Source organism: Cryptotermes secundus, unplaced genomic scaffold, assembly GCF_002891405.2.
Source record: "Cryptotermes secundus unplaced genomic scaffold, Csec_1.0 scaffold653, whole genome shotgun sequence".
NCBI lineage: Eukaryota > Metazoa > Arthropoda > Insecta > Blattodea > Kalotermitidae > Cryptotermes > Cryptotermes secundus.
Genome location: NW_019736406.1, coordinates 715,539 through 742,377, shown reverse-complemented (window position 1 = coordinate 742,377; position 26,839 = coordinate 715,539). Strand labels below are relative to the sequence as shown.

The 26,839-nt window shown below is 40.6% G+C and overlaps 2 protein-coding genes across 19 annotated transcripts in view; one reads left to right on the top strand and one right to left on the bottom strand.

The window, feature by feature from the left end:
• LOC111869890 (lysosome-associated membrane glycoprotein 5) overlaps positions 1 to 7,137 on the bottom strand; it is a 36,492-nt gene extending 29,355 nt beyond the window's left edge. The window contains exons 1-2 of the mRNA XM_023861751.2: positions 7,040 to 7,137; positions 5,779 to 5,930 (exon numbers count right to left, since the gene is read on the bottom strand). Of these exons, the coding sequence (XP_023717519.1) occupies positions 5,779 to 5,930; positions 7,040 to 7,088 (201 nt within the window). The 5' untranslated portion in view covers positions 7,089 to 7,137. The remainder of the gene's footprint in view (positions 1 to 5,778; positions 5,931 to 7,039) is intronic.
• LOC111869888 (zinc finger protein 239) overlaps positions 1 to 26,839 on the top strand; it is a 91,948-nt gene that overhangs the window by 48,342 nt on the left and 16,767 nt on the right. For 2 of the 18 annotated variants that reach the window (XM_023861737.2, XM_033753586.1), the window contains exon 2: positions 25,166 to 25,291. In XM_023861737.2, coding sequence (XP_023717505.1) covers positions 25,166 to 25,291 — 126 coding nt within the window. Of the gene's footprint in view, positions 1 to 19,916; positions 20,095 to 21,184; positions 21,420 to 22,171; positions 22,363 to 23,102; positions 23,213 to 25,165; positions 25,292 to 26,839 lie in introns of those variants that run through there. The other 16 variants (XR_002843756.2, XR_002843755.2, XM_023861750.2 and 13 more) reach the window with 16 other exon arrangements.

The following is a 26,839-nucleotide window of genomic DNA, read 5'->3' as shown; positions in this document are numbered from 1 at the left end:
TACCCCCCGGGAAGATTCCTGGTACTCATTTCTGTTAGAGGCTGAGTGGACGCCAGAGCCATAGTGCAACTGGAAGGATTAGGTCAATTGAAAAACCCGATGACCTCATCGGGATTCGAACCCGCGACCTTCCGGCTTGTAACACAGTGCGTTAACTAACTACGCTACTTCCGTTCAGGTATTCTGACTGAAATTTTGGACCGGTATCCGTAACGGTCCTCAGTAAATCTAACTGAAACTCTGCTAATTCTGTTGTTACTGTTCACAAAAACCTGCCCTACAGAAGTGGTTCCCCTATTGTTAGAACGTTAGAAGATTGTATTGATTGTATTGAGTATTTCTAATATTCTACAAAATATGTTTATCCAAATTGTTATATAACGAGTGTTTTGGACTCGAAATTACGTAGATCCAGTTTCCGAAACGTTGTGTTCTAGTGTTTAGAATACCGGACGATGGACAAGGTCCAAAAACCCATTAATCCTGAGTGTCGTACACCATCGTCAGAACCCTATAGCGCCTGTTCGGTTATTTTTGTCTCTAAACGTTTGCGATTAGAAAATGCATTATAACAGGCATTAAACATTTTATAAAAATGGTATAAACAATAAGACATTCTAAATAAATAAATAATTTTATTCTATTCTATTTAAGTTGATGCCTAGAAAATTTAAATGTGGAGGGAGGAAAGGTTTTGGGGTTTGCACTATGTTACCAATGGTCCGTAGATTCGAAACGTTTTTGAGGATAACTGCCTAATCATGCTTTTGTTATTACAAGGAATTTGTCATGTCTGAGACCCGTGTCAGTTTCTTAACATGTTAATACTTTTTATAATACGAGACTGTTAGCCCTCACCCGACCATAAAAACTGGAAAAACACCCCTTGTATGCTGTTTGTGATTAATTATTTGATATACCCTCCATGTCTCGATGTCGTCTCGTTCATCCGCAATCTGAGCATGCGCCAAGCCGTGGTGACAAGGGATACAGCAAACAATTGTTATTGTCAAAAATTCAGTATCATAAACACAACTCTCCAGTAGTTAACATGTCTCAGTAATCCACTACATGTTTCGCCCTTACTTTTGAATCATTCTCACATGGTACAAATTTAAATGATGAAAGGTAAAGTTGTGTCTGTACGTAATTAATTAAGCACTGTCCCATGAAGACGTATGGAGTAAAAGAGGTATAGCTCAACCATTATTGACCTCGGCTCTAAATGTTAGTTCACGCCTCGACCGCTTTACCCCTGCTGAAAGCCCCCCCCCCCGCAATACCAATTGCATAGGAGGCTGGATGGGCGCTCCCAGAACTGGTCTAGATGCTGTGGATTAGAGAAAATCTTTTCCCCTGCCAGGAATCGAACCCCGGCTGTCCAGCCCGTAGCCCGTTGATATATCGACCGAGCTATCCCGACTCCGGTAAGTCGGTGTCTTGAGTACAGAAGTCATCCACTGATGATACTCTGACAAGCCCTGTAGAGGAATGGTGATGGTTTTAATCTTCGTCATATGCGTTTTGTCGTAGGTCAGACGGCCACTGTCTCCTCAGTCTTCTTCTTAAATTTGGTGGGTTGCTAATTTCTACAACTAGTCTGTATTGTGTCCGAGTGTGCTTTGATTGCACAGTGTTGACAATCAACATATGTACTCGTATTTCTTCTATGACAGATGGGATTTGCAGATCATTGTGGATAGTAAAGTTGGAGATATACCGAGGTGCTTTAGTTACTGAGCGCAAGAATTTGGAGTGAAGTTTTTGAACTATTTTCGTGTTTGATGGTTTTCTACAGCCCCATAGCTATATACCATATGTCCATATGGATTTTATTATGCACGTATATAATAGAAGCTGATTTTCTCTGGATAGCTTGGATTTACGGTCCAAAAGCCAGGACATTTCTCGTAGTTTTAAATTTGACTTCCGACGGTTTGTTTTGACGTGTATCTGCCATGTCAGTTTTTGGTCGAGGTATGATCCCAAATATTTTACTTCGGTTTGGACCAGTATTTGCATATTATTGATGGTAACCTGCGGGCAAGTTATGCGTTTCGTGGTGAATTTAACTTTCGCTGATTTTGTCTGGTTTATTTTGATTTTCCATTTGCTGTACCATTGCTGGAGGAGGTTTAAGTGATGCTGAAGATGTTGTGATACTACCACTGGATCGTATTTGATGCTAGAAGGGCTGTGTCACCCGCGAGGGTTCTAATTTAATGTTCTTTGTTGTGGGCAAGTCTGCAGTGTAGATTTAGTATAGCAGAGGCCCCATCACGCTTCCTTGCGGTACACCTGACTTTACCTGGCAGCACTCTGAATATGAATTCTTATATTTTATTTGAAAGTGTATTTTAGTGATGCATGACTTTAAAAATAGGCAGTATGGACTGGGGAATATATTTTTGATTTTATATAGTAGTCCATTGTGCCAGACCTTGTACTGCTGCACACAATGTTTTTTCTTCGAGTCTTGTTGCAATCTTGTTTACGATTCTGTGTGTTTGTTGTATTGTGGAGTGTCCTTCCCTGAATCAAAATTGGTAATCGGGAGCAACAGTTGACAGGTCTAGGTCGTTTCTAATTCTCTTCACTAGTAAATTTTCAGAAAGCTTCGACGTGACCGGCAGCAAACCAATCGGTCGATAAAAATTTATTTAATTGGCTGGTTTCCCAGGTTTACGTATCGTTATGATCTGGGCGAATTTCCACATAGTCGTGTAGTGCGCCATTCTGAGCATGTTGATATAGATGGTTCTTATCAATACTCTTGCTTTTCTTGGAAATTGTCTCAGTATTTTCTTATGATAAGGACATAACCGGGTCCTTTGTGTGGATTTATGTTCTTAATTTCTTGTACTACTTCTCTAGGTAAGAAAGGTTTGATAGGTAACGACACTTGACGTGCTATTTCCAGGAAGATTTCAGTTTCACTGTCATTATGATTAATGTTAGAATGTTGTGTAAATACCTGTTCAAGATGTTCCGCGAACTTTATGGTTTCTTCACTGTTACTTTTTGCCTGGCTTCTGTCCGATTGTCTTGTCGGCGATATCAATATTTGGGGGTCTTTTGAACTTCTCTGTTGCCTTCCAGACTGTGTGGTCATCTTCAGAGGGAGACGCGATACAGTATTCGAGTTATCTTCATTGGTTGTATCCTGTTGTGTGTTCCAGATATATATATATAGGATGTATGTTAACCGTCAACACAACAAATACTCAGTTTTATATAGTACCAACCGTTGCACCGATGGGCATCCATGTCGGCATTTCCATGACTGTACGCATTCCTGTGTATAACTGCCTGATGACGGTCTTGTACAGCCGAAACATGTAGCAGCAATAAAGATCGAAATTAAAACTGGGTATTTGTTGTGTTGACGGTTGACATAATTCCTAAATATAGTGGTCGAATGTTTTATTCTTCGCGTTGGTTAAGGCGTTACATAGTTTTCGCCTAAGTACCGTATTTACGCATGTATAGGCCGCGTGCGTGTATAGGCCGCAGCACAATTTTCAGACAGAAATTATAGAAAAAATAATTTTCTGCCCCGGTTTCCTCGATCTTTGAACACCCTGTATTACTAATTATGAATATAATTTTTTTAAATGAAGTGTGATTTCGAATATTTCGAATATAAGTCGCACCCCAGTTTTCCTCTTGAATTTTTGGCAAATAATGTGCGGCCTATACATGCGTAAATACGGTATGTTATAAAGAAGTTTGAAAGCGATAAAAGATTATTGTAAAAATAAAAGATCATTGTGTTGATGGTCTTGAATAGAATTTCTACTTGTAAAACACAACAGGCTGGAAAAATCAAAGTTCAATTATTGGTATTTTCTTTTCATAGATCCTGGTTTTGGAATTGCATGAATATTTATAAAGAGACTCTGGAGAAACATGAAGAAACGTGTCTGAATATTGCAAGGACGGGCAGTGCAGGCCGCTGGAACCTCATGCACTTTCGACTTTCCATTGCAGTTCCTGCTGTTGAAAATTTTACGGTTTAGGAGCGTCTACATCGGAGGAACCAAAGTCCCGATTTTAACGAGATTGTCCCCCCCCCTTTTTGAGCGACGTGTCCCGTTGCCCTGGCAAAGATTAAATTGGAGGCCAAACAGGATAGCCATATCATTTTGAAGTCTACATGAAAACGTAGCTCTCACACCCAATTCCCTAATGATGCTTGGGTGACAGGCACGTGTTTGTGCGCGCATGCGCACTACGGTGTGGAGACACGCAGTCTCGGGCGTCGCATGGCCGGTTTAGTTTTTAATTACCCTGTTTAAATTTTGGCATTCGTTTCTTGGAGAGAGAATTTAAAATTTGTTATCGTATCACACACACAAACACACACATATATATAAACAGAAACTGAGAACATTTCAGACTGTAAAATAGTGACAGCAAGCAAGCGAGAGATGGAAATGCTCTCACCATAAGGTTATATCAGTGCTATCAGATTTTGAATATTTTTGAAGTAATGAACAATTCACCGAGGCCCTCTGTTACAATTTATAACAAGCTTATTTTTTTACGGCGAGGAGTTCTTAGCCCCATTCCCATCACCTAATAGGGATGACCAACTCTTGTCGGCTGTCCGCGACTGTTTATTCACTATATTCGGAACATTCCTCCATATCTGGAGGCCGCCCTATCAATCCGCAACCTGAGGCAGTGTTCAGATATTTTGGAACGGCAGTAACAAATCAAAATTTCATTCAGAAGGAAATGAAGAGGAGATTAAATTCAGTCCAGAACCTTTTGTGTTCCCGTCTGCTGTCCAAAAACATAAAAATTATATCATACAAAACTATAATTTTGTCTGTGGCTGTGTATGGGTATGAAACTGGGTCTCTGACATTAAGGGAGGAACATAGACTGACGGTGTTTGAGAACAGGGTGTTGAGGATATTTGGACCGAAGAGAGATGAAGTGACTGGAGGTTGGAGAAAATTAGGAGCTTCATAACTTGTACTCTTCACCAAATATAATTAGAATGATCAAGTTAAGGAAGATGAGGCCGCGCCATACCTCAAGCGGTTAGTCGCTGGCTTCCCACCGGGGGGCGGGGCCGGGTTCGATCCTGGATCTAATCAAGTTGGATTTGTGGTGGAGAAAGTGACGCTGGGGCAGGTTTTCTCCGAGTACTTCGGTTTCCACTGCCAATCTTGATTCCACCAATTGCTCCACAATCACCCTCACCTATCATCTGGGGCTGGTACAATAGGCCAGAAGTGGCCGCAGTACAAGGGACTTAGTCCCACCCCACTAGCAATAAAAAAAAAAAAAGAGAACTGGCAAGGGAGATCGAAGTATTCGGATAAATACTGCCCCAATGCCATGTTAGCCACCAAAAATCCTACATGACCTGACTTGGATTCGAAGTCAAACCTCCGCAATGGAAAGCCGGTAAATAACCGCCTGAACAGTGGCACTGCGTAGAAATAGGCATGTGACTGGACAAGAAGCTTAGAGCTAGGCATCCAATTGGACTAGGAACTTTGAGTTAGGCATCCAATTGTACTAGGAACTTAGATTGGAAAAGGAATTTGGAGCTAGGCACCGGATTGTACAAGGAATATGGAGATAAGCGTCAGGTTGGATAAGGAATTTGGGGCTAGGCACCGGATTGGACAAGGAGTATGGAGATAAGCGTCAGGTTGGATAAGGAACTAAGAGCTATGCATCCGATTCGTTGGTTAATTTCTCTATTGTGAGTGTTAAGTGTCTATTAGAAATTAACTAAGGTAACCAGCAAGCACTTACCCCCACAAGTTTTGATTTCCCCACTTCTGTAGTTAGTTCTTCCTCTGCTTCCGGTCTGCTGCTACTGCTGCTGGTGCTGTTGCTGGATTCTTCGTCTTCCCCAGAGATGTTTTGTGCATCACACAGACACACAATCTGGAAGGCTGTAAATGCTGTGGAAGACGAAGCAAGAATATAAATAGCTTTTAATTTCTACGTATTATGAGAGAATTGTAGATATCCTGTCGGTATTAGATAACCCACAAAGACCAAAAACTTATCTCCCAAGTATTTCATGTGTAATTTATATGGATTTCTCACTTCTCTATTGCGTGCTACATGCCTTACCCAGTTTATTGTCCTTAATTTAATCACACTATCAATATTCCATGCAGAGCCCAAATTATGACGCCCAACATCAGCCAAATCTCACTATAGTTCTCCCTTTCTCTGACACTTGTCTGTTTGTAACTGTCATAATTTAGTCAAATACGTTAAAATCAAAGATCAAAGCATGCCAGCTGTCGTCAGAATTGTATAATATAAAAAACTTTAGAGAGATAATTACTAGAAATCATGCCATTATCTGAATTATGATATTTAGTGAACTGCTGAAATGATGTGATTGAAACATTACGGTAACTGGCATTAATATCAGTGTTATCGTGTTTTGTTATGTGTGATGGTATTGTCTGTCTGAAATATCTTTGAGGTTGTGCCATGCCTTGAACAGGCAACCGTAAAGAAAAGCCAAATATGCTTAGAGAATTCTCAGGTATGACAATTCTGGTTCTCATCTTACTTTGAAAACAGAATCTAGTAATTTCGTAATGATTACTTGACATTTATATAATGCTCTTATGATGGTAGCCATCCTTTCGTTATATAAAAAATGTATTTTCCGCCTTCATATTGCTCTCTACTTGATTGCTTTACTCTTAATCCGGAGAATGGAAGCAGTATATTCCTTCGAAACGTCGATGAACTGCTACCGTGCCAAACAATGTTACATCTCAGTAGATAGAACGTTTAAAGTTGTGCGTGTTCAACGAATTTTTCTGTATGATCATTTTAGTACCCCCTGTGTGTTGAAAATAGAATTTTCTAACGATGACGTCAAGATGTGCGTCACTATCTGATGATGACCCAACCTCAGTGATGTTTTAGACACAAAATAATGCACATTTTTACGTATTAAAACACAGCAAAAGGTTAAATATAGAATTATGTCTTAAGAACAGTGAATGAAAGTTTGAGGTAAAAGTCACACGAATCTCCTTACCTGTGTAAACTGCTAGGAAATAAAATGCAATAAATCGCCTTTCTTGCATGTCGAATGGCCATGCAGCAGGGTCGGTGACGGGAATTCGTGAGGGTCGAGACGGGACACGAAGCGGTTGCGCGGGATCAATAATGGAATGCAGGGGCGCAGAATCCGTCTGCTCGTGGCTTCGACCCTTCGTTAGCATACTTGGAGACGTTGGAGACATTGTTTCATAGCGTCAGACCCACTGACACAGTTGTGAAACGATTCCATTGACTCTTCATGTTTTATCGAGAATAGTCGTTTAGGACTAATTAGACTACTACGCAATGAAGGCGTATGGGGGAGTGGATGTATAGATCCATATTTTCTTGACCTCGGTACTAGTTGAAGGTGAGTGGTCAGCTCCACTCCTCGGCCCCTTTACCCCCGGGGAAAGAGCCCACAGCACCCATTGGATAGGAGGCTGGGTGAGCCCCAGAGTGAAAATTCTTGACCCTACCAGGACTCGAACTCCGATCCCTCGGTCGTCCAGCTCGTATCTATACTAGAGTTTATTTAGTTCTGTTGGCATGTAGGTAAAAGACGGGTAGCGCAGTGTAGTTACTAGGATAAGGGCTGGACGATTGGAGAATAAGGATTCGGTTCTTAGCGGGTGCAGGGATGTTTACCGCAGTATCCAACCTGGTTCTGGGGCCCACGCAGCCCCTCTCAAGCTTATGGTATTTTGTTTGAGGTTTATTTTACGGCGCTGTATCCATCTAAGCTATAGAGCGTCGAATAGTAGGGCGATTACTGAAAAATAACTTGGGAATAATTTGGAAATAAGCAGTCGTGGTATTATTTAGGTACTATCCCATCATTCTCAGGAAGTATCGAGGAAACCCACGAAAATGTCAGGATGGTTGTCCGATCCAAATTCAGATAGAACACATTTCAAGGAGGCCAGCTCCCTTGATATCCAGTGGATGCTGACAGTGAAACAGTCAGGGTGTGAAGGTAACTAACCACTCATTCATCTAGTACTGAGGTTAAGAATGTGTGGGCCTATCTATACACCTCCCCCCTTATGTCTTCATGGCATGATGGTTAAACACAAAGACAGCTTTACCTTTTCGTTTGTTGGTATACCTGTACATTCTCTATATTTTGATGGTGTGTTTACACATATACTACATTATAATACCGTTTATCGCACCGTGTTTATTTCAAATGAAGCAACATAAAACGAAAATATTCCTCTTAGAGTGACAACCCTACAAATGTCACTAATTTTGCTGCTACATGCATGGATTCGACTCCAGTAAATGTCTTTGCCCAAATAATTTGAAAGGACACTCCATACTAAGTACACAAAGCTGTCAACGGGGTTCTTTGAGATTTATTAAAATTTATGAAACCAATTAAAGATAATTTGGGGCACGCGGTAGCGTGGCTAGTTGAGGCACTATGCTACAAGCCAGAAGGTCGCGGGTTCGTTTCCCGATGAGGTCATTGGATTTTTAAATTGACCTAATCCTTCNTATAGGGATACCTTAACCTTTTACCTTTAATGAAAGATAATTAGTTAAAGTTTCCCGTATCGAATTTTAACAGTGAAACCGTTTACGGAGTAAATGGAAAGTCCACTTGTTGCCTTACGTAAACCAAGCCTGATTACCAACTAACATGGCTGAAAATTGGGACTTCCCCCCAATTTCTGGTGATGTACTCCATATCGAATTTCAGAAGAATCCTTGAAGCTGTTTATGTGATATGCGGAAAAGTCCATTTATGCAAACAAGGTTTTATTGTGGATTAATATGGTTCAAAATATGAATTGCCCTAGTAAGCTGCCCCTGTAACAGGTTGTGAAGGCCCACAGGACTGTGAAACGTCGAGGTTCCCACATTTTCTAGACAATCGACTCACAGATGGCGGTGAGGTTGTCAACCTTACGTACAGGCCACCCTTTACCCCCCATACCCTCCGGAATATTCACGGTATTCATTTCTGTTAGAGGCTAAGTCGACCCCAGCGCCATAGTGCGGCTGTAAAGAATAGGTGAATTGAAAAAATCCACCCCATCGGGACTCGAACTCACGCCCTTCCGGCTTGTAGCCTAGTGCCTCAACCAACTACGCTACCCTTGTAGCTGTTAGTGAAGGTTTTCCGTGCATGATTCTGATTAAATGTGTTCAAGAATATGCGTTGATACGAGTCACAGGCAGACAGGGATGTGGTTGCTGTCCTTGTCACTGTCACAGTATATAGCAGCTAATTGTTAACGAAGAGGCCGGTCACGGTAGCTGAGCAGTCCTACGCATGCACTGTCTTCGCTCGCTCGGAAGCCGGGGTCGTGGGTTGGAATCCCACTTAGGCCATGGATATTTAATGTTTGTGTGTATGTGCGTTTTCCTGCGTTTGTATACAGGTAGGGAGGCCTTGCGACGAGCTGATCACCCGCCCAAGGAGTCCTACCGAATGTCTAAGATCTAGTAAACCAAAGTGAAACGGAGAGTTTCATGGAGGCAGGCCTAGGCCCAAATTGGGGCTGTAGCGCCAAAAGAAAAAAACGGTAACGAAGAGCAGTCAGATTAAGAAATGTCCTCTTGCAGCAATTGAAAGACGCGAGAATGAAGAATCGAACGAAGTCCAGAAATTCCATCGCAATATTGTTCCTTGCTTGAACTGACATATCTGCAAGTTTCCTTGTTCCTTGCTTGAACTGACATATCTGCAAGTTTCCTTGTTCCTTGCTTGAACTGACATATCTGCAAGTTTCCTTGTTCCTTGCTTGAACTGACACATCTGCAAGTTCCCTTGTTCCTTGCTTGAACTGACATATCTGCAAGTTTCCTTGTTCCTTGCTTGAACTGACACATCTGCAAGTTTCCTTGTTCCTTGCTTGAACTGACACATCTGCAAGTTTCCTTGTTCCTTGCTTGAACTCACACATTTGCAAGTTTCCTTGTTCCTTGCTTGAACTGACATATCTGCAAGTTTCCTTGTTCCTTGCTTGAACTGACATCTGCAAGTTTCCTTGTTCCTTGCTTGAACTGACACATCTGCAGTTTTCCTTGTTCCTTGCTTGAACTGACATCTGCAGGTTTCCTTGTTCCTTGCTTGAACTGACATATCTGGAAGTGTCCTTGTTCCTTGCTTGAACTGACACATCTGCAGGTTTCCTTGTTCCTTGCTTGAACTGACATATCTGCAAGTTTCCTTACAGCTTCAAGCCCGAGATGGGAAAACAAGAAAGAGAAACATCACATTTTTATGGAACGAACTGTATAATTATGCAACTAAAACAACAGTCAAATAAGGACTAAGGTCAGGGTTCGTGTATCTAATGCCGCAGTACCGACTGGAAGTCAGTTTGTATCCGGAAGGACCTACGACTGGCCAACTCAATCAAGGTTTGCGTCGTTTTACTCGAGCAAACTCTGAGTTTGCTACCCAAATTCCGCATTGCACCGCATGCTTCATGTGTAACCCACCCGATGTTAAATAAAAATTGCAGCACCTTCAAATTTAATATTCAAATTAATTCCCATCAGAAGCAGTAAAACCCACGACCCAAACTTCACCTTCTGCTCATAATAAAATCCACATGGCAAACCTCTGCCTTCTTCATTTCCTGACGAACCCTCAACAGAAGGTCTGGGAACCTTGAAAGCTGGACACTGTTTTTTACCCCCCCCCCCCAACTCACCTTTTCTCTCTCCTTTCTTATGTGTAGACGACATAAACCCCGATCGGAGTTGTCGCGCGGTCTCTCCGCTCACTCGAACGCTGGGATCGTGGGTTGGAATCCCACTCGAGGCATGGATGTTGTGTGCGTTTACTCTGTGTTCGTGTTGTTCTCTGTGTAGGTAGGGGCCTTGCGACGGGCTTATCCCCCTTCCAAGGAGTGCTACCGACTGTGTATATGATTCAGAAACTGAAAAAGCGGCCAAGGTCCAACAGAAGGATTGTAGAGCGATAGATAGATAGATAAATAGATATATAGATAGACGACAAAAATCTATTTGACTGAGCCGCGTCTCGTTTCTAGTGAATTAAATTAATATGTCGTCATAGTGACCTCTGGTTCTACAACATGTGTTCTGAATTTCATGTCAGTCATTTGAGTGGCTCAGAATTTAATGAGAGGAAGGAATACAAATGTACATTGATTAATATGCCTGCCTGATAAACTTTTGAAGGAATCACTCTGAAATACTATACATATGACAGAGCCCAATGTGCAACGTTTAGATGTAATATGCGTCCGGTCCCTTATTACTGACGATATACAGAGTGATTCTAAGTTATTGTTAACATTTCTGTGGCCTATAATTTTCAAACAAAAAAAAATACTGCATACGGAATACGAAAGTGTAACTCGAATTTTGATTTCTGGTAGAATCAATACTGCAGATTACTAACAACTTCAACATGCGAGCCTTTTGCGGTACGTAGGATGTCCAAGAAGTATTCAGTTTCACTCCAAGTGTTCTCCAGCATTTGCGGTATAACTGTTTCCGTCGCAGCAGACTGCTTTAACTAACGTCGGATAACATTATCTAAAGCTGGATCTCTTCCATATTGAGTTCTGTAACGAAGTTGCGTTTTGATAACGGACTTTGTTTCGAAAAACCAAAGTAAGCACATTGCTTTCCCTTGAACAGTCGCCATTTTGAGGTATGACGTCATATTTACTCCCAGATATTAATGAGGCGAATACAACGCCGCCAAATGAAACTTTTTTAGTTCCCCCAGCATTTTATGGAACCCGAAGGTTCATTACCAAGTTCATTGGTCCCTATCCTGAGCCAGATCGATCCAGTCAATAACATCCCATCCTATCTCTCTAAGATACATTTCCATATTGTTCAACTACGTCTTGGTATTCCTAGTGGTTCTTTCCTTCTGGCTTTCCCACCAATATCATATGCATTCAGCTTCTTCCCATTCGTGCTACATGCCCTGCCCATCCCACCCTCCTTGAATTGATCATTCTAATTATACTTGGAGAAGAGTACAAGTTATGAAGCTCCTCATTATGCAGTTTTCTCCAACCTCCAGTCACTTCATCCCTCTTCGGTCGAAATATTCTCCTCAGCACCCTGTTCTCGAACACCCTCAGTCTATGTTCCTCCCTTATTGTCAGAGACCAAGTTTCACACCCATACAGAACCACAGGCAAAATTATAGTTTTGTATATTCTAATTTTTATGTTTTTGGACAGCAGACGAGAAGACCAAAGCTTCTGGACTGAATGGTGGCATGCATTTTTGAGTTATTCATATTCTTTAAGCCGTTTTAGTTAGTTTTTTTTTCCAGTTTAAAAATTATAGGCCACGGAAACCCCGACAATAATTTAGAATCAACGTATATTTTCATGGTCCCCAGTGCGATTCATGCTCTTACGGCCCCAGAATAGAAAAGATACCGGATTCGTTGTCGACATGCTCGTAGCAGTTGATGTTGGTNGGGGGGGGGGGGGGGGAAGAAGCGAAAGAAAGGGCTCCTTGTTCCCTTACATTGTACAGGTAATTAAATTCCTGAAAAAAGGAAAGAAGGGGCGAATGGATCAACTGCCCCTCTTGGTTCGACACAGGTAGATCAGATGTAATTCAGGGAAACTCAATAACCAGGCGTAAGTAGTGCTAATTCTGTAGCAAAGTGGACAGGGCACAAAGTAATATCGCGTAGCAGCTCTTCAGTTAAATGAATTCTATTGTAATGGTTCTGCCCAGTGATCTGAACGGAATGTGAGACAAAGACCGGATTATTCACTTACAGACCACGTGTTTGTTCCTGGCCTCTGGTTTGTGCGTGAGAAGTGAAAAGACTTCTAGCAACAAGTAGCGAGGCAGTGATTTCAGTTGCATTTAGAAGGAGGGGGGGTTGCATGCTGTAACTGGGGCCGTGTTTTACCCAAAATATTTGTCTCAACCACATCCAGTGCGAATTGTGTTGAGAAAGTCCAGGCTTAAAAATAAGTACAATATATACATTGTACCTGTGAAGATGCTAGTATTTTATTCTCTTAGAAGGATATTGTACGTATTTAAGTTATTTCGGTAGCCGTAAACACAACTAATAAACAGCATACTTTGAAAATATTAATATTTTTGTCACATAATTGAATGTGATTATAGACGGGGTTTGGAAGCGTCCACATGTAGCCGCTATCAACGTAATACTATTCAACCGATAAGGGACTTCACTTATTTATTTCCGAAGTCTCCATGAGGTTCGTTACGCTTCTTCATTTGAAGTTGGGGGCCATTCAAATTAGTGGTGACTGGTCTGTAGTTAAGTTTGTTTTGCTTTCTGTAGTCATGCCGAAAGTGAAAGTAAGTCAGAAAACGAAATTAGAGCTGTATCAGCTGGAGTTCGAAGGAGAGATGATAAGTACGGATAACGAAATTCTTTATTGCCGAGCGTGTGAGAAAACAGTTGGCTGTGAAAAACGCTTTAAAGTTCTTCAGCATTTGAACACTAATATACGAGTACACAAAGAGAATATTGATATTAAATCCACGAAAAGTTCTCCTGTTCAAGAATTGCTTAGTGAATTTTCTAATAATAGTTTTTTACAGTTTTCCTTTGATTTATGCGAAGCCGTTTTAGCGGCAGATATTCCGCTGTGGAAACTAACCAATCCTACTCTGAGAAACTACGTAGAGAAGTATACACAGTACAAAGTGCCGGATGAATTTACTGTGCGCAAAAATTACGTGAAGCAGTGTTACGCTCTTACAATTGAAAGCATTAGAGATAAGATTGAAGATAATTTTGTGTGGGTATCAATCGGCGAAACACAAGATTGTGAGGGACGGTTTATTGCAAACTGAAAAGTTGGATACCTTAATAAGAATGAACAATCTACCCCATATCTTCTTGCGGTAGAGCAATTTGAAACCACAAATAGCTCCGCAGTTTCCGGATTTTTTATCAAATCCATGAATTTACTATGGCCGAATGGCATTCAGTATCAGCGTGGCTCTTTGTGACTGATGCCACAAGTTATATGATGAAAGCCGGTGCTGCTCTTAAAGTTATATTTCCAAATATGACACATTTGACTTGCCTTGCCCATGGGTTGCACTGTGTTGCAGAAACAATTCATATAAACTCTCCACGTGTTGACAAGTTGGTGTCTTCTGTGAAGAAGGTATCTGTTAAAGCGCCATACAGAAAAGAAGCCTTTAAAGCAGTAGCACCAAGTGTTTTGCTTCCGCCAGTACCAATTTTAACGCGCTGGGGCACGTGGCTGTGTGCAGCGAGTTATATACCGAACATTTGGAAACAGGAATGTCGTGAATACATTTGATCCCAAAAGTGCAGCATCAATTCAAACTGCCCAAGATGTACTAAAAACGCAGAACTAGAAATTAATTTTTCCTATATATCTGCTCACTTCTCTCATCTTCCATCCGCCATTTCCTCACTGGAGGCAAGCAATACTACTTTGTATCAGTCATTAAGTGGGTTCAAAACCACTCTTTCCAAATTGAATTCGGTCCTGGAAGGGTTGGTGAAGTAGTAAAGGAAAAAGTACACAGCATTCTTTCGAAAGATCCAAGATATGAACAAATTTGTGAAATTGAAGAAATTTTAGCCGGTAAACGTACTGAACTGCCAAGTAAAAAATCACTAACAATGGAGCAAATAACAGCTTTTCTACATGCGTCCCTAAGTCCTGTAAGGTGGAAAGAAGTTTTTCCCGCTATAAGGACATCTTACGAGACAATAGGAGGCGACTAACTGTGGAAAACCTAGAACATTTAGTAATTGTGAACTGCAACAGAAGAGCAGTTGAAAGTTCTGAGAGCTAAATGTGAGTACCATTGGTTTTTTAAATTTGTAATGAAATATGTTGGCTTTGTTGCATGATTTCTATTTAAGTATAGCTTTTTATTGTAAGTGAATCATTCAGTGATTACATAAAATGAACTTAAATATTGATTTGTTGGTCTTAAAATAATGTAAAATCAATTTTAATATTTGGTATAAATTTTTATGTGCATATTTTAGTGCATATTTCGGAAGTGTTTCATGCATAAATGCATACATATTTAACCTTTAAGGGATTATTAGGGCATAAATATCCGGTCCCTAGTTATGAGTAACCAACGTGAGGACTAGTTTTCCTGAAGACGAAGTTTAGTTCCTAAGCAGCATCGGGGCTTCAAAATTACTTGTAGGTATGATGTAAGTAATACTGGGCGGAAGTTAAGGGAGGAAGGAATGGTGGAAGTCTTTTGCCGACTGGGCTACCGTTCCCAACACCCTCGTCCCGATCTCCGTGTGTGATACACAGATGGTGCATGCATACCTTTCCGATGTTAATTTTACATATCCTTGCCTGTGGCACCGAGTTGTTGATAATCCGTGCTTACCAACGAGGCGGAAACGTGCCGCCACAGCCCACGCTTGCAGCTGATACGTGATCCAGAAGTTCTGGATACACATGAAATGTTCTCATGATGACTTCTGAATTAATAACAAAACCTGAATGTGGGTTGTTTGTGAATAAAGCGAATTGTACTATTCTGTTTTCTCTTGATTCGAATTTGATAGACTGCAATAGCCCAATTATTCGGCAGTTTTCACTGCATGGTACCCATCCCTTCTGTGTTTATTTCCTTTTTCCTAGAATATAGGCAAGTGTCCTAGAAAGAAAGGAAACTTGTAACGACATCAAAATACAGGGCGTTCAATCATCGAGGAAACCTGGCAGCAGCGTGCGTTGAATACAACATTTCTCACAGATTGCTGCTGTAACTGCCGATAGCGGAATGACTCATCAGCGCTGATAAACGTGCGCACTCTCGCTAGCGTAGAGCGGATGGATCCTTTCTCCACGACTACTGTGACTTTCCCCGCTAGCGAGAGTGCAGTCGTGTCGCTGATTCCCTCACATCAGTTTCTGTACATGCATACATTTATAGGAATACTGTAAACAGATAACAAAAACTTACTGTGCTTTATAACAGGCGTTGAAAGTGACCCCCTTCTGCTTGCATCACATAAATAAATTATACGATACTTTCTGAATTTGGTCCACGGTAATTGAACTAATTACGCGTGTTAGGCCGCGCCATAGCTCAAGCGGTTAGTCGCTGGCTTCTCACCGCGGCGGCCCGGGTTCGATCCCGGGTCTGGTCAAGTGGGATTTGTGGTGGACTAAGTGACGCTGGAGCGGGTTTTCTCCGGGTACTTCGGTTTCCCCTGCCAATCTTCATTCCACCAAATTCTCCATCATAATCACCCGGGGCAGGCTACAATAGGCCAATCAGTGGCCGCCGTGCCGAGTGGACCCAGTTGGACTCCACCCCCCATTAAGCGAATTAAAAGAAATGTAGTGCCAAGGCCATCGATCCTTTGAACGAATCACAAAGCCGCTCTATAAATCTGATCTGGTCCGTACCGATCTTTATTCTGCTTGCTGCTATGTCGGCTGATTCCCCGGTTCAACGGTTTACGGATCACTGTGGCTGTAGATAGAGATGGACATAGTTACCAGCGTGAGGTTTTCAAATTAAACTGTACGTCTTATTTCCTTAAAATAGGATTTCAAAGAGAAAACGCAAACGATCGGAGTGTACGAAATCCACAGGAGGGAATAGTATTGCAGTCGACCACCGAGGTACAGATGCCAGGACTATCGCTCGAGATGAGACCTTTGACCCAGGGATACGAGTGCTTTGGATATAGGAAGGGAACACTCTACGATGTTTATGAATTACAGGGTCTCCAGAACCAACACCGTGTATTAAAAGTAAAGAAAAAAGTAAAACTATCCCTGTAACAGGCCGTGGAGGCCCATAGGGTGGTGAGACGTCCCACATTATCTAGACAGTCAGCTCACAGATGGCGGTAAGGTTGTCAGCCTTACTCGCCTGCTGCCCTTTACCCCTAAGAATATTCCAAGAATATTCCTGGTACTTTTTTCTGTTAGAGGTTAAGTCGACCCCAGGGCCATAGTGCGGCCGGAAGGATGAGGTCAATTGAAACAATCCAGTGACCTCATGGGGACTTGAACCCACGACCTTCCGGCTTGTAGCATAGTGCCTCAACCAACTACGCTACCGCGTGCCCCAACTCCATGTATTACTGTTTTAAATTAAAATTGCGTAAAGTGATTGTCAAGCTTTACATTAGTTCTCCAAGCAACCCTCTCAGAGTCATCATAACTTTTTCACACCAATTCGCTCTCAGCTCCCTGACCATACACACTACTCGCCACCCTTACTGTAACTCACTTCTTTGTTCCCTGTCTAAACTTCAACAACCGTCCACTTCCACTCCTTATAACCGACTGCCTCTTAATCTCTAACATACAGGTAACACCCGGTTACAACCCTTAAGTGGCCATCACTTGGAAAGGGTTACGGCCGGATTCTCATAATGGGCGCCAGTCCAGCATTTAGCTTGTCTGGGAAGGATGTTATTTTCAAACATTCATTTCAGATTTTATCGTTACAAGACGCACATTAAGTAAGGAACCAAACGCAATTAGGGTGACATTCCTCCTGGGAGATTCAGAATAAAAGCAAGGACTGATTTTCCAAAATACTGTAACCGTAGGTCTCTCGCTGGATATTATTTAATTATGGTTATGACCAGTTTATGCATTGTTTCACACCCCGAGAGCCGCTACTCCGGCGAGATACCATCCCGGGACCGTCTAGTTGTAATTCAACATTATCCTCTTTAGGCTTAGCGTGTCAATATTGTCCTTAACGTCGCCAATTTGCTCCTAGTGTCATAAATCCATGGGTTGACATTGTTTAGTAGTAGGGATCTTGGTTTCCCTGCTCGGGTGCCTTGGAGACCTGAAAAGGTATATGATTGACATCTCGAAACAAACAAATGTAGGACAGAATCCGGGCTCGACCCTTGGCTTTCTCTTGTTTTTGTTTTATGCCCACTGGGGAGATTTTAAAAAAAGGAGACAGCCGGTTATAGGGAGCGGAGGTGCAGAGTTGAAATGAAAACGCGGAAGGGAGCGGGCAGCTAGCCAATGGTGTGTATGGTCAGCGAGCTGGGAGCGATTTGGTGTGAAAAGGTTAAGAGTGACGGAGCGACTAACTTGAAGGACTTATGTAAAGAGTGTCACTAACTGTAAGCAATTTTAATGTAAAAGTGCAATACACGGTGTGTGTGTTCTGGAGCCCCCGGATTCATAAACCCCGAAGTGTGTTCCACTCCCATATCCAAAGCACTCGTATCCCTGGGTCAAAGCAATAGTCGAGCAATAGTCGTGGCTACAATACCTCCCTATAACTCACGGAAGATAACATTATGAGCAAACTGGCGACATTAATGACAATAGTGGCACCATAACCCTAAGGGGAACTCTGTTGAATTACAACTAGACAGTCCCGGGATGGTACCTCGCCGTAGGAGCGACTCTCAGGGTGTGAAAACAATGTATAATGTGGTCATGACCACCATTAAATAATTTTAGCGAGGAATTTACGGTTACAGTAGCTTTCGGTTTTCCATTGCAAGGTGCAAATCGGATGCATTTAAATATTCAAACTATTCGATAGTTCATATTCTGTTGTGCAGTTTTCAGTGTTGAATTATTAGTCCGCATGCATCGATCCATGATTAGAGTTGAGTTGCCTTCGTAATTTGTGGCATGTATTAAAACAGTGGTTCTTAACTTTTTTTTTTCTTTGCTCGTGGCCCATTCTGAGATTCATTCACTTCTGTGGCCCCACCCCTCATATTGTATAATTATAATAAATGTAAGTAAAAAAGAAGTAAAGTTATCCCTGTAACAGGCCGTGGAGGGCCATAGGGTTGTGAGATGTTGAGGTTCCCACATTTTCTAGACAATCGTCTCATAGATGGCGGTAAGGTTGTCAGCCGCCCTTTACCCGCAAGAACATTCCAAATAATGTAATATTTGTAATAAATATGTACTTTACCAACATTGAAAGTGTATCTATACCTTTGAATATAAACCAAGCAAATTTTTCCATGGGAACAAACAGTTTTTGTCAGTTTGAGTTTTTAAAATTTATGACTGCCCTATTTCTAATTTTTAAATATGTGGAAAATTATGGAAGTCAGTATTTATAGAAATTACTTCGGAAGCCATTCTATTTCAAATAAATACAAGACTGCTGTAAGCAATTCACAACATTTTTCTTTTGTAAAGGGAGGGTATTCAAATTCTATTGAAAGCTACGAGTACTAGTGTATTTGCGATGAAAGTTCATATTATGAACTATAATGCTTAGTTGTCCAAAAATAGTAACTGGAGTTTGTAAATTACCTTCAAAGTAGGGAACGCCCACAATACTATAACTTGAGCAGAAAAAGGTTATCTTCTAAACACTACGAATACTGAACTGAAGAACACCTGAAATTTACGTAAAAGGTAGCGGTAAAACTCATGATAGGAGCAGAAGATATGTAAGAAAATAGAAGATAATTCTTCCAGCTAATTTCTTCTGTAGGACTTCGCCTTCTCCTAGAAGGCGAGTACCTGTTTACGAGTACTTGGAATTCCCAGATTTAAGGTTGTCATTTAAGTACAATAGGTTTTGTCTCTACTAAGTGAGGTACACAAAAACAAGGATATTGAGTTATTGTGTTAATATAAGTACCGACCATTTGACATTTTTATTTATTTTTATATTATTAATAATTTTATTTTAGAAGTGAAATTTTCGTAGCCCACTTAACAGCTACCATGGGTCCCAGTTTTCCGACTTTTGCGTGTTGCCCACCGAAATATGGCATGGCCCTCTGGGAGGGGCATATGATCCCCCTTGAGAACCACTGTCTTAAATAATGCTGCTCCACGCTAGTAGCAGGTGCGATGTAGTAATTACGGGAAATATTGTCTTCCACGGGATATTTTTTTCAGATAAATTGTTTATGTTACATGCCATGTGTACACAATGGAGGATTATTCGAGGTGTATGGAGTTATGCTTGCGGTGACGCCAATCTTAATTCGAATAAACAAATGCGTTCGTAAATATTACACATACTAGTATGTAGTGTGGAAGGAAATGATTTGGTGTATTTTCAGTGACGAATGACATAAATGAAACTGACATATGCACGTTGTAGGTACAATATGGAAACAATGAAAACCAAGAAATGCCATCATTAGAAACACAAGTATCTGTATGATAGTTGCCAGGTCCCAGAATTGTAGTACTGTTTGGTCTTTCCGTCGTTTTTTGGCCCTCCATAGTTTGTGCACCAATGATCTATTGTCTGCTGTGCATTTTTTTGTTGCCTTCATTCCATATATGTGGGAACCAACTTCGTGGCATTAAAAATTCTACCAATATTGTTTTAAACATTTAATTTTTCTTTGGCATCATAATTTCGTGTGTGATGAAAATTTTTAATACCTAGTAAAGTTCTTAGAAGTCTTATGTGTGCATCTCCCTGTCGTTTGAGACATTCTTCAACCCCCTGGCCAAAAGGCATTGCAATGTTCCTTTCCCTTTTATGTTGTGTATATTTGTATTCGTTTCTGTTGACATTTGTTTGCCAAAATATTTCTTGATCGTGCAGTTTACTTTGTTGTATGATCGTACCATCAGTTCCACATCTAGTCTGTGGTCACAGTTTTGATTTTTTGAAGCTGTATTTTTATTTGCTGTAATGTTTTTGTCTGGTTTGCCATAATTCGTAATTCATCAAGTGATTCAGCCATTAACTTTTGTTTTGTCACAACTTGCCTTCTATCACTTGGTTCAGAATTTTTATGTTACCATTTGGAAGCCTGCAATGTACGTTTTTCTTTGAAAGGGCTACGTTGCCAAACTGCCCATTGTTTGGTCTGCACAATGGAGAGTTTATAAAGAATAACCAAATTTTTATTTGGTAAAACTAGTAGGAACATTGGAACTACTTCTGCAGGTAGAACAGAGTGGAATTCATGAAATCACATTCTGTGAAACATGTAGTGGAAAAATGAAAAAATGTATGTACATATAAAAATTGAGAATATTTATAATTAATTGAAACGTAAGTAAACAATGTGGCTACAGATCTTTTGCTACACATTGTGCACATTGGTCTGTTTTTTTGTAGCTTTAATCTCTACAATGACCTGCTCTGATGTTTTTGTTTTAGTAAATTAAAATGCAACACTTCATTCCCTTTCAGCCCTTAGAAACTGTTGTAAAAACTGCTCTTTCCACAGACTCCTGTTCTCAGCAACAGCCAGAGACATATCAGACCCCTGTTTCATGCATTTCACAATAACTCCTGTGTGCAGTCTGCAGTGAATCCCAGTATACATCTAAAGTGAAGGAGATCAGAACAGTGAGAGTTTTGCGTGACATATCTGGGCAGGAATTGGTCTTTCTCAAAAGCAAAGGCTTGAAATACCTCTCCATACATATTTTGCTTGCAGTGAGCCATCTGATTGTAAGCAGGTACTCCAGCTGAATAAATGTTCATCGTTGTTGCATTATGCATATCGGAAATTTGCACACCCCACACGTTACACATTAACAACCTGTATATCATAGAAACTTGTCTCTGGGCTCTATGACCTGGCTTTACGACATAGAAAGCTTCTAACAACAAAATATCCACAAATGACATAACATGCCCAATACTACATCGGAACCTTATTGAATTAACCAGGCATACATATTCGTAACCTCTCACACTTAATAGTTTTAATATATTTAATATTTCTGTAACATAATATCCCCTAATGCTTTAGATACATGGTATATATTTCATTAATTTTTTATCTTTTATTTTATGTATCTTCTATTTTATACATATTTATAATACAAACTTGACACAATTTTCTGTTATTATATAATATGACACATTGCACTGGTATACTGATCCATATCATTATTTCAATGACTGTATGTATTCCTGTATTAACTGCCTGATGATGGTCTTGTACAACTGAAAAAACATACATATATAAATATATATATGCGTGCGTGTGAAACACACAACAGGATGCACCCCATGAAGATAATAGAGAGGTGTTCTAGAAGTGCGATGGCTTTTGTTCATGCCACTGAGACTATGTTAGAAAGATATGTGCATGATGTACCTGCATTGTATTGCACTGTGAATGTTCTTTTCATACGAACATAAATATATTTTCATGGAATGAGAGTTGATTAAATACCATTTATGTTAACATGTTTCCTTTCAGAATGTGGGAAAATGTTCTTCTAAGTTAGATACATGTGTTAGAACTGTGAAGCTGTATCACTGGGCTTCTTGTAGGCCACAATCTTACAGAACCCTATGCTTAAAAGATTCTGGCAGTTTTTCACAACGAGAGTACCAAAAATTGTATTGCAGAGAATTTAAAGAATATATCCTGCTCTGATGGAGAGCACGGTGAGTCTTCTGTGCTTGTGTGCACATAAAACAATTCTATCATCATGTTCATTGGATTGGCCAAAGAAACTATTTTGTGGCAAGCACATAAAAAAAAAGGGAAAACTGTAAAGCTATCCCTGTAACAGGCCTTGGAGGCCCATGTGGATATGAGAGTTCAAGGCTCCCACATGGCGGTGAGGTTGTCAGCCTTACGCACCAGCTGTTCTTTACCCCCAAGAAGATTTCTGGTATTCATTTCTGTTGGAGGCTGAGTCAAACCCAGGACCATAGTACAGCTGGAAGGATTAGGTCAATTGGAAAACTTGTGACCTTTTGGCTTGTAGCATAGTGCCCCAACCAACTGTGCTACCACATACCCCTGTGGCAAGCATGTGTTAATATTAATTTTCCATATTCTCAATTCTGTAAACCTAGTTGTATGTATTAAAAGGGTTAGGTATGTCAGTAGCATGGCTTTCGGTTTATGTGGTTCAGCAAAGTGGGATTGTAATATGAAGAAATGTCAGTTTAAGTTGTCTTTGCAGGAACAGTAGATTTGAACACGAAACTAAGGAAAATATGAAATTGAGGAAATTTAACACAGATTATTGACTTGAGGTCAGTGAAATTGAGTGTAAAATGAAAGAAAGCCTTAATTTGAGCAATACTAACAGTGGTTTCCACTGCGTTTTGTCTTCCTTTATGGTAATTGCTGTAGTTACTATTTATGATGCAAGCAGTTTTTCTCTTCTATCCAGACTGTCTGTGGGCCCCAACCAGCGTATCTGATGGGTACCTGGGACTCCTTCCCTGGGGGGTGAAGTAGCAGGGGCATGAAGCTGACTGCTCACCTCCATCAAGTGCCAAGGTTAAGAATACATGGATCTATGCGTCCACTTTCGTGGCATGGTGCTTGATTAAGTGAGCACAGGGAAATTTTATGAGAGAAAATTTGGCGACCCTTCAGATTCCGCACATTGACATCTTCCATTCCAATAGGTTCACCATAACTCACAGAACAAGATTGAATGCCAAACTCTGGTCATTTGTGTACTGTCTTATGAGTAATTCAGTAATCAGCTATCAAACTTGCTTTAAAAACATGGGTATTTAAAAAATTTTTTACATGAAGATTGAACCTGACAGACTAACTAACAGATTTTGTACCAACAATGCCAAAGGAAGATGCTTATAAGTTGGTTGCTTCATTAACACAAGAGTCATTAGTTTGTTCCAGCATGTGGCATTGCTTTATTTCTCTTCTCTCAGAACTTTTTGTGTTAAGAGGAATGGTCAGATACCATTTTCACCTGCTAATATTTGTAGTGTTATATATGGGCGCACCCTGTTCTGTTCCTGGGGCTGTGCATTAATGGTTCAGGGGCTATTCAGAAAGTAACTTCCATTCATTTTAGTCAACTAATATAGGAAGAGGGCAGAGCTCATGCACACAAGGTAGTGTCACATGACTCATTGCCTTATAAATCATCACATAACTGGTGACCTAGTGTTTGTTCTTGTCCAGTAGAGTGAGTTATGATGTGTCCTGTGATTGATAATCCTGCCAGCTGCAAAATTTGAGCTGTTATCAACTTTCTTTGTACTAAAATCATGAGTGCTGCAGAAATCCATAGTGAATTATGCACAGTTTATAGTCAAAATGTAATGGGTGAAGGAACTTAAGACAGTGATGTAGAATGTTAAAAGATTGGCCAACAAACGTTCATGATGAAGTGCAAAGTGGTTGGCCATGTCTAATGAGTGAGTATCTTGTTCAAAGTATTGACCAACAGATCTGTGAAAGATGGTGCTTCACAATTTCAGAACTTTTGTGTGCATTTCCACAAATTTTATGTACTGTTCTCTGTGAGATTATCACATTTAGGATAGGCTGTCATAAGTTTTGTGCAAGATGGATTCTGAAAATGATCACAGGTGCACACAAAATGCAGAGAATTCCTTCAGCTTTGACTTTTTTAGAGCCATACTATCAAAATGACAATGAATTTCTCAAGTCACATTGTACAAATAACAGGTGATGAAACCTGGATTTAATTTGTGAATGTTGAAACCAAAGAGCAGTCAAAGCAGTGGAAACACATTCACCAATCCAAAAAAAAAGTTCAAACATCTGCCTATCAGAAAGCTGATGGCAGCTCTTTTCTGGGACAGGAAAGGAGTGCTGGTGGTGGAATATATGCAGCAAAGGACCACAATAACATAAGAAGTGTATTACAAGACACTAAAAAAGACTGCTTAGGGCCATTCAGAACAAAAGGCATGGAATGCTGACATCCAGTGTAGTGCTCCTTTGTGACAGTGTGTGTCTCCATAAGAGTATGACTGCTCACACTCAAGCACTGCTGGAGCATTTCAACTGGGAGTTGTTTTGACCACCCGCCTTGCAGCCCTGATCTCACTCCGAGTGACTGCCGCCTGTTTACCTATGTGAAGATCTGGTTGCAGTCACAGTGCTGCAACATTAAGTTGATGGCAGGTGCAAAAGAAGTGGCTGATCTGACAGGCGACAGACTTCTTTGACAGAGGCACAGAAAAACTTATTCCATGAAACAAGTGTCACAATTCCAGCAATGACTACGTTGAGAAGTAGCTTAAGCATGTATGTATTCTTTTGTATGCAAGATTTTTTTTCTAATTGCTTGTTTTGCTAACAGCTTGCTGAAGGTTACTTTCTGAATAGCCTTTGTATTAGGATGTTAGAAGTTCCATATTGCTCATGCTGTCTTTTCTCTTGCGTTTGTGTTGAGAGCATATGAATTGTATCATCTAACAGAACTGTCTTCTGTTATTAATTTTACAGCAGAACACTATTTTTATAAAAGTAGAAAACAATGTGGATGATCTGAGTGAAGAAGGTTCCATTGGTGAGAGAAGTGATGAGGATTACATAGCATCATCGCCTTGCGTAATAAAGGCTGAGCCTGAGGTGAGCTATATTTCAAATGATTGATTGTTGTGGTTGTAAATATGTACGTTTATGTGCACATGAACATGTATACTCTTGGTGGGGATGAAAGTTGTTTGTAAGATTATATCCATGTACTTGTATGAATATAATATTTTTATGTGTGAAATATTTATGAAGAAACACCATTTCTCCAGTTTCATAATTTAGCTGGAATGGTGCTGCCATAATGGTTTAGTCTGAACAAAGTAGGATAAAATTGCACAGTCTGAATTTGCTAGTATATGTGTATTCATTATCATGCATTACTAGGTAGCATCATGTATGTGTGATACAGAATAGCATAGACATACTTTTGCAAACCAATAAAACAATCAAGCATCAAGTATGTGTAATGACCGCACTTTCAAACCTATTGTGGATTCATATCAGTTATATGTTCATAACAGTAGAGAATAATAACATTTATTTATAGCACATTAATAGTAAAAGTAGCTGGACAGAAGTGGGTCCACNACCAAGTGGGTCGGGGGGGGGGGGGGGGGGATGATTTTCCTGGGGGTAAAGCATCCAGGGTGTGAAGCTGACTATTTGCCTCCACCTAGTGCCAAGGTCAAGAATGGTGGAGATATACCTCCACTCCTTTTATGTTTCTCTTGGCATAGTGCTTAATTAATTAAGTGCACAGGCAACTCTACCTTTACCATATGTCTGAGCTTTGATGGAAAGGTGAACTCTGGATTCACATATTCTGCATCTGTCAGATGCGTGGAAATAAGTGGGAATATTACAGGCCAGTCTCATCTGTACCTAAACTACAAGAAAGTGGGTGATTCTGTTAGGACGGAGATATTAACATGTGCAGGTTGAATCTGTCAAATCCAGCATCCTTGGGGCCAGATCATAGCTGGACAAGAAAATTATTTGAACTGTGGGTTGTCAGTATATCATTGCACCAAAACACGTAAATAAAAGGTAAGAATTATCCCTGTGCGTAACTAATTAAGCACTGTGCCATGAAGGCGTATGGGAGGATGAATATATAGAGCCACATTTTCTTGACTTCAGCACTAGTTGGAGCTGAGTGGTCAGCTTTACCCCCAGGTAAAGAGCCCCTGGTACCCATTGAATAGGAGGCTGGGCGGGCCACAGAGTTGTTCTGGACAATGTGGAGAAGAGAAAATTCTTGACCCTAGTGGGACTTGAACTCTGACCCCTCGGTCGTCCACTCTGTAGCCAGTCACTATACCAACTACACTCTCCTGGCTTCCTATATAAGCATGATAATATAATGTTACACAGTTTTAGGGTATTTATACAAAGAAATAAGTGGAACATGGAAAGTTGGTGTACGATGGGGTACCCAAAAGAAACCAAACTAATTTTTTTGTGGGCAGAGCTTTTGTAGTACCATGTTTTGACGCTATGAGCGCATAGAGCTGACATTCCTGAGTCCATAAGCCGACTACCGTTGCTTCAGAAGGTAAGGACTAGTTTCGGCAGAGTTTATAGGGACAACTGTTATGTGTGATCGTCGTTTTTGCAATGGCTGATTTTCGTGAACAGCGT